Genomic DNA, 8,793 nt, shown 5'->3' with positions numbered 1-8,793 from the left:
CTCGAACACATTAAATTAAGATTTCAGGGTTTGAACGTTAAAACAATGAATTAATTAAAGGTAAAAACACCAAATGCAGGTAAGTTTTCGAAATTAAATCATCATTTTCTACTCTTCTTAATATCTCTCAAGCCTCTTAAATTACATTCTATCCTAATTTGCGTAGAAATGAAAATATGGAAATCCGGCGTCAATCTTGGACCTACTTTGTGATCTGTTTCCATGTGAGGTCCCTATTATTTTCCATTTCTGCTCCACCACTAAACTCTTCAACCTAAAGGCTAATTGACCATTTAATTTTTATGGGTTTAAGATTCTATATATTTTTCTTTTTAAAGTTTAAGTTATATATCGTCAGCCCTCTCTATAACAAAATCCCTATATAATAGTTATTCACTATAAAAGTCAAGTTTTTCTCGGAACCGATATTTTATGTTATATTTTACCTCTATAAAGGCAACATCCTTCTTTATAGCAGTATGCTCTTTGTAAAATTAGCTCTCTATAATAACCATATAGAATTTCTAAATACCAATAATAAGTCTAAAATTAATTTGATTAATTTTTTTAAAACTTTAATTCACTAATTATAATAAAAAATATTATGTTAGTACATATTTCCATAATTAAGGATTTAAGTCCAAGATATGCTTGTATATTTTTATTCAATTGCACAAAAAGGTTCCATCGTGAATAATGTCTAATATTTGAAGATCTACACATACAATCTTTTTATCGAGATGAAACTTACATTTTGCATAATACTTAAGATTTGAAGATCTACATATATCTTTTCTAGCTAGGGTTCTTCCATCAATTTTAAAAGAATTTAGTTTTTTACATAGTGTGTGCTTAGAATTTAAATCTTTATAGGTTTAGTTATGAACTTATTAATAGTGTATTATATTTTTTAATATTTAACTAGTAAAATATGTATATCTTTTGAGATTAAAAAATGGAAAAACATAATTTTTGGATAACGTTTGTCTATAACAACCAAAAATATTTAAACGTAAAATACTAATTAGAGTTATACAGCCATTCACAGTGAAAGTGAAAGTCAAAAAATATAGTGGTGCTTTTATAACAACCTTGACCCACTCCTCTAGCCAACCTCATTCCCAAATTCAATTCACCACATTTATTTTGTCTCTACTTTAAGCTTTATGTTTCAGAATCTTGCATAAAAAGACATAATATTTCATGAGTATGTATCCCAACTACTAGAACACAAAACCAACACATCCTAAAACCTCTATATATACCCACATAAGCTCTTGTCATTTTTATTCTCAAACATCCTTAGCTTGTGACTTATCTTTCACTAACAAACATCATCTCTGGTATTGTTACAGACAAAATGGCTCCCTTAGGAGACAATAAAGATAACGTTGTTGTTTCCAACTTGAAACTTGAAAGAATGCTTAGCATGAAAGGAGGCAAAGGAGAGGCTAGTTATGTTAATAACTCTCAAGCTCAGGTGATCACCTCCACTATACCCAATTACTATCATTTTGGTCTTTAATTATCACTCTTATATATTTTCTCTACTATATAAAACTATTCATTCGTTACTACGTACGAAAGGGAGCCTTGGCGTGACTGGTAAAGTTGTTGCCATGTGACCAGGAGGTCACGGGTTCGAGCCGTAGAAACAATCTCTTACAGAAATGCAGCGCAAGACTGCGTACACTTAGGCCCTTGTGGTTCGGTCCTTCCCCGAACTCTGCGCATAGCGAGAGCTTAGTGCACCGGGCTGCCCTTTTCCGTTATTACGCACATATGCCGATCTAAGTACGATCTACATGGACATTTTTGAAATCTGAGCGATTCAAGTGCAAGCAGTTTTTCTTTTTTTCAGCAAATTTTAGTACTAGTTATTTTGGTTTGTTAGCAATATGAGTTTTTTCCTCGCTTTTTTATTTTAGGTTGTTAGCAATATGAGTTTTTTCCTCCCTTTCTTTCTTTATTTCAAGTCATGAGTTTAAGTTTTTATATACTGATGGTATATATATTTCCGAAAAAGTAATTATTAATTCAGTATTTAAATTTAATTGTTCAAGTTTTAGATCATATGCTCAATGCATATTTGAAATTATAGGTCCAAAATTTAATATATACTCCCTTCGTTTCATTTCATATGAGCCTGATTGGTTGGACACAATGCAAAACATAAGAAAGATTTTTTTTTGAAACTTATGATTTTAAATAGGTCATTGATATTTTTATAGCTATAAAATCATGATATTAAAGGTATAAAATAAGAAATTTAAATTTAAATTATTTCTTAACATAAAAAGATGTCATTTTTTTAAACAAACTAAAAAAAGGAATTAATATCACAAAAATGGAACACAAGGAGTATTTGTTAATTTTAAAGATTTTTCATACACAAATATACTCTATATGTCTCTTGTGTGTATAATATGTCAAATTACATTGATAATTATTTGCATAACTTTAATTTTTTCATGAAACTGAAACTCGAGTTTGGCATATTAATTAATTCAGGCGCAACATGCACGATCAATGCTGCACCTTTTGAAAGACACACTTGACGGAGTCCAGCTAAGCTCGCCGGAGATTCCATTCGTAATTGCCGACTTAGGTTGTTCTTGTGGCAGCAACACCATTTTCATTATCGACGTCATCGTTGAACACATGAGCAAGCGTTACGAAGCATTAGGCCAACAGCCACCTGAATTCTCTGCATTTTTTTCTGATCTTCCTTCCAATGACTTCAACACTCTGTTTCAATTGCTGCCGCCTTTGGCCAATAATGGTTGCGGCAGTATGGAGGAATGCTTAGCTTCCAATAGCCACCGCTCTTACTTTGCCGCCGGTGTTCCGGGTTCATTTTACCGGCGTCTATTTCCGGCCAGATCCATTGACGTTTTCTATTCTGCATTTTCTTTGCACTGGCTCTCTCAGGTTATTTTCATTACTATATATTCCTTTTTTATTATTATTTAATTTCCTAATAAAGGTCATTGTATGTAGTACGCAGCATACATGAAGAAAGTGATTTGTCCCAATCCCGAGGATGATTTAGAGTTTAGGGGAATATATTTTTTGTTAAATACTAGTCTTCTAGGATGAAAATCCTAACTGTTTGGTTTTATTCGGGAAAGTCAAAAAAGATTAAGGCACTCAATATTCATGTTCCCAGGTTTCCCGGACCAAATCTGTAACTATCACTATTGTATCCATTTCATTTTATATATGGTGGAGTTTGACCTAGATAACATATTACTCCATCCATCCCAATTTATGTGATGATGGTTGAATAAGAATAAAATTTAAGAAATATATTTTTTTTAAAAATAAGTTATACATATTTGTGTGATTATGAATTACTTTATATAAATGGACATTTTAAGTTAAAATTATTACTACGTATAAAAATATGTCATTCTTTTTTTTGACCGGCAGGTGCCAGAAATAGTGTTGGACAAGAGATCAGCAGCGTACAACAAAGGAAAGATATACATACATGGAGCAAATGAGAGCACAGCTAATGCTTACAGAAAACAATTCCAGACTGATTTGGCAAATTTCCTAGGGGCAAGGTCCAAGGAAATGAAGAGAGGGGGTTCTATGTTCTTAGCCTGCTTAGGAAGAACTTCTGTAGACCCCACAGACCAAGGTGGGGCCGGACTTCTCTTTGGGACCCATTTTCAAGATGCTTGGGATGATCTTGTCCAAGAGGTAATTTAATCATTCTATTCATTTCCTTCTTCCCCTATATATGATAAGTTTTCAGTCTCCAATAAATCCACAACATATGAGGTAAATTAAATGTTAGTAAACATTAGAGGTGACAATATCAATCTATTTTTTATTAATATGTCTAAATGGTAGTAAACATTGGAGGTGCATTGAGTTATATATGACATGTTTGTTGATTTGATTCAACGGGTTAAGTTTGAAATGATCAGTCGAACCAATTAAAATAGTATTATTAGACATGTCAAAATGTAATCCAAATCCAAAGTACAAAGTAAAATTTAGAGAGTGGAACCGTGTTAATTTAGAAGAAGTTAATTAAGCTGATAATTTAAGAAAAATACATTAATGTTTACACTTTTTTTAGAAAAGGAAAAAGAAAAAGAGGAGAGGCTGGATCACGTTGGACTATATATGGACAACGTTTCGATCCATTATATAATTATTTTACCGATCTTGACAAACCTATTTTTTGATTCAAGCAAACTTTGCTTAGGTTAAAGTTAATAACTAGTAATTTTTATTGATTTGATGATCTGCTTTTGACCTGCCCATATTTAGTCCAACTCTCACATTTATCACCTATATATAATATTCATCATGGTTTATTGTATGAATATGACCAATGACAGGGCCTAATTACAAGTGATAAGAGGGACAAGTTCAACATTCCAGTGTATGCACCCAGCATTCAAGATTTCAAGGAAGTGGTGGAAGCCAACGGTTCATTCGTCATTAACAATCTTCAAGTTTTCAGGGGAGGAAGCCCTTTGGTCGTCAACCATCCCGACGATGCGGCAGAAATCGGACGAGCACTCGCCAACAGCTGCAGAAGCGTTAGCGGTGTGCTCGTCGACGCCCACATCGGCGAACAGCTCAGTGATGAGCTGTTCTCCCTAGTGGAGATTCGAGCCTCGCGCCATGCGAAAGAGCTTCTTCAAAATCTTCAGTTTTTTCACATTGTTGCTTCCCTTTCTCTTGTGTAGAAATGTTGTGTATTTAAGTCTTTAGAATTAATGAAATTGTTATAGAAAGACTAACTGTAGTTTGGCTTATATGGTTTTGAATTTTGGGTGTTCCCTTAGTCCAAGCAGAGTAAATTAAGCTATGAAAAATTCCTTGTTAGTTTTCTGAATGATCATTCAACTTTTATTTTACTGCACTTAACATTAAATTATTCTTTTGTAATATATTATGAAGCTTGATAAACTATTGTTGTATCGAAATAATCATTAACTTTATCTAAGCCTTATAAAGAGAATATTGTTTTTCCGTAAAATGGTACAATTGAATTTATACGTAGTTTTTAGACAAGTGAAATAATTTGATCCTGAAATAAAGAAATCACTGAAGAAATATACAATACATAAGCCTTAAAACGTAGATGAAATAACAGAGTTGACGAATCCGGGAATAAGGTTTCCGGGCACAACAATGATGAGAAAAAGAGCAAGAAAGCAAAACTGCATTAAGCTTTGTATAACATATAGTATAAGTAAGCTAGAATATTCGTGTCCTTTACAATGATAACTAAGCTCACTATTTATAGTTGCGTCTAAGGAAGGAGGTTCTAGGATCGTGCCCTCCTTTCATGTCAATTATGAGGGCCATTGATGAGGATGTAACGGTTAACGGGTCGTTGCTCTTAATGCTGCAGAATATTCCTTATTAAATGATACCGGACGCAGAACATTTAATACACTTTTCTATGAACGTTATTCCTTCCGGTGACAAGCGGAATATCTACGTTTGGTGGCCATCTCCGTCTTGGGTTCCACGTGCCCTTCCTTTAGATGACCACATATCATATCGTATTTTACCCTATACGGATAATCCCCCTGCTTTCCGTTGACATAACTTTGTATTACTGGGAAGTGGTAGAAACACTTTTTTTGGCGGGAATTACTATAACTCCCTTCACATGCTTCTGAAGGTTGATTAGACGCACGTCTTTTTGCATTTAATGTCCCGAGCACGTGTCATCCCATGATTCAGCACAACCTTTGTCGATTATCGAGGTAATCATGGCCATGAATTTAGCTGTCAAAAGTTTACTTAGACGCATCATCCTCTTTTTCTTTTCCTTTATATTTCATAATTTCTCGAACTTCTAACTTGCATCTTTGTTTTCCATCCTTTCTCTAATTCTCTTTGAACCAAAACCCTTTCCTTCCTTTTATTCAATGGCTTCTTCTTCCAAACACACTGGTTCTTCAAAGAACAAGAACAAGGCCGAGGACTCTGCTCCTCCAACGGTGGGTTTCATCATCCCTGGAAGTTTTAATACCACAAAAGACTTCGAGGAGAAATTCCCTACTGCTAACCCTCGTTAATGGGTTGTCAGTAGGTATCCTTCTTCAATTCGCCCTTCTAGTATTCCTACTGTGAAGGAAGATTGCCACTGCCACAAGTTGGATATTATTGCTCCTAATCTATCGGAGCGAATGACCTTTCCCAAGAAGGGTTTTACGTATTTTTACACGTACCCGTTTACTTTGGGTGCGTTTTCTTTAAGTAGAGAGCTGGATTCTGTGATTGCGGAATTTCGCCTCCGCTACCAAGTACGTTTGGCACAAGTAAGTCCTTATGTGTAGAGGATGGTCGCCTGCCTTCGACGCTTGTGCCAGGAGACTAGAGAAGTGCTAACATTATCTCGTATGATGAATCTTTACTCCCCCAATATTTTTAGAGGGGAGGGGGGGAGGGGTTATGATAAACCTCTGTAAACGTGGCCACCATGCTCTGCATGGATGATGATAACGACTGTGGGTGGACAGAACGGTTCATTGCAATTGTCACCAATAACATCATTTCGTCAACGACTTCATCCTTTACGACCACTTGGAACCGTGCTCGTAAGACCTCTATTTAGTATATTTTCTTTCACTAAATATTCTTCCATGACCGTAATGATTCTTTATCCTTCGTATGTTTCAGCAACTCGATGGACTCCACAGGCGATAGAAGGCCAGGACCGGTGGGTTCAGAAGATCTTGGACGTTACGACGCTTGAAACTCCTTTGTGGAAAGAACTGGCCCTTAAGTACTGGTGGAAGGCCAAAAATCATGGTAATTCAAACTCACCTTATTTCAATTTTTCATGTGAAGAAATTGACTAATTTTTTCTATCTTTTCTTGACATCAAGTCTACCTGCGGGCTCAGTTGTTGTCCCCGAGGAGGACGTTTTGGCTGATCCCGCTGATGCGGCGAGGCTGCTTCAGGAGGCGCTTACTCAAGCAGGTGTCTCCGGACCTGCTTCGGGCATAGGTATTTCATTATGGAGTCTCCGACCGGGGAATAAGCAACCAAAGAGAAGGCATTCCTCTGCGGCTGGGGAAAAGAATAAGAGGGCGAAGACTACTCCCCCTGTGTCATCTCCGGAAGTTGTGAGCACTAGCCCTCATCCCAGGCCGGTCATAGACACCGTGATGATTGACAATGACAGAGAAGCCAGTGATGATGTGGCTTCTCTACACAAAAGGCGACGTTCATCATCAACTCAACAGAATGCTCGATCTGTTGAGTTAGTTACACCAACCGAGAACGACGCCTTCGCTCTTTGGGAGGAGTTTGATTTAGTGTAAAATGATAACTCCCATTTTTGTGCCCCAATTGTTGTTCCCAGTACTACGGGGCTGAGTATCGGGTCTCTACTGTCTCCTACCAGCACTACACTTGATGCAGAGTCCCTGCTGAATCCTACCAGCACTACACTTGATGCAAGTTCTTCACATCCTTCAACTCCATCAGCTTCATTCCCATCTTCACAACCACCAGCAATTTCTACATTATTTCCATCTTCATCCACTCTTCCACCAACAATTGCTACATCATCTCCACTGACTGCATCTGATCATGAAGGAGATGTTCCTCTTCCCCAGTCCCCAGTATAAGGCAATTTGGGGCAAAATTACGCTGCCCCTTCTAAAGATCCACAAAGGAGGAGGAACGTTACTCTTTAAGTCTCTACCGGGTGTAACCTTCTTTCCCGGCTGGTGGAGCTTACTAACTATCTGAAGCCTTTGGCTTTAGAAAAATATTGGGAAAAGGTTCAGGCACTCTCGAGAGAGTGTCCGTTGAACAATGCCATGCATAATGCTGCATCAGTACGTTCCTTTCTTCCTTCGTAATTTCTTCTACCTTTGCATAAATATATTCTAAGTTTTGCTTCTCTTGCTTTGTAGGCCAACTTTCTTTCTTTCGAGGGCCTTCAGAAGTTAATTCACGAGAAAGAGGAACTTACTTCTAAACGGAATTAGCTTTTGGCGGAACGGGATCAAACTGTCCTTCGCCTCTATGAACTAGAAACCAAAGCCACTTAGGCCGTTGTTTTAGAGGCTCGTTTGCAGCAAAGTGAGCAAGAGATGGTAACCCCCTAGCCATGAAATTGGCCCGCTAAGGGTTAGATTTGACAAGGCCAAGGCCAATTGGGCTGAAGTCTATGACGCCGCTCTTGCTACAACCGAGCGCGAGACTGCCACTACTGAAAAAGTGAGTGAATTAGAAGCAGCCTTGGACTCCAAAATCGAAGAGCTTGCTGCTATAGAGGCAAAGTGCACCCAGTTGGAAGAGAAGTACAGAAAAACTATCGAGCATAATAGGCTCTTTAGTTCAACTGTCCGCGACCTTGATATTAGCCTCCAATCTGTTAGGTCCGCCCAGAAAAGCCTCTCTATCACGACCCCAAACCAACCCGGTCGTGATGGCTCCTATCGTAAAACTAGGCCAGCCGATACATTTCTAACTCAATCTACATTTCATTTAAAAGCTTAATTAAAACCATTTTTCATCTGAATTTTGATAAAGATATAAAGCTAAAATCAACAAAACAGAAAAATACAAGCCCGACCTCGGGTCACTAAGTCATTAGCATTGCTACAATAGTTCCGAAATAAGACAAGACCAAATAGTTTGAAAATAGCAGCAAAGTACTAATAGGAAGATAGAGAAGGAGAAAAGCGAAATTGTGAATCGCCAAGCAGCTACCTCGCTATCTCCGTGAAGTCGGCGACCGGAATAGTCAACAGCCGCTACCGTGCTATGAGATACTTGGAACTGCACACAAG

General features: G+C 37.3%; 1 protein-coding gene across 1 annotated transcript; it reads left to right on the top strand.

Annotated features, from left to right (window-relative positions):
• Positions 1 to 1,235: 1,235 nt before the first annotated feature.
• LOC107832655 (indole-3-acetate O-methyltransferase 1) lies at positions 1,236 to 4,760 on the top strand. Its single transcript, XM_016660514.1, has 4 exons — positions 1,236 to 1,480; positions 2,512 to 2,931; positions 3,433 to 3,708; positions 4,359 to 4,760. Exons 1-4 carry the CDS (start codon positions 1,361 to 1,363, stop codon positions 4,710 to 4,712), a joined length of 1,170 nt encoding a protein of 389 aa, XP_016516000.1. The 5' UTR covers positions 1,236 to 1,360; the 3' UTR covers positions 4,713 to 4,760.
• The last annotated feature ends 4,033 nt before the right edge of the window (positions 4,761 to 8,793 follow it).

Source organism: Nicotiana tabacum, chromosome 10 (genome assembly GCF_000715075.1).
Source record: "Nicotiana tabacum cultivar K326 chromosome 10, ASM71507v2, whole genome shotgun sequence".
Classification (NCBI taxonomy): domain Eukaryota; kingdom Viridiplantae; phylum Streptophyta; class Magnoliopsida; order Solanales; family Solanaceae; genus Nicotiana; species Nicotiana tabacum.
Note: the sequence above shows the minus strand (reverse complement) of the source record. Positions and strands in the feature narration are given on the sequence as shown.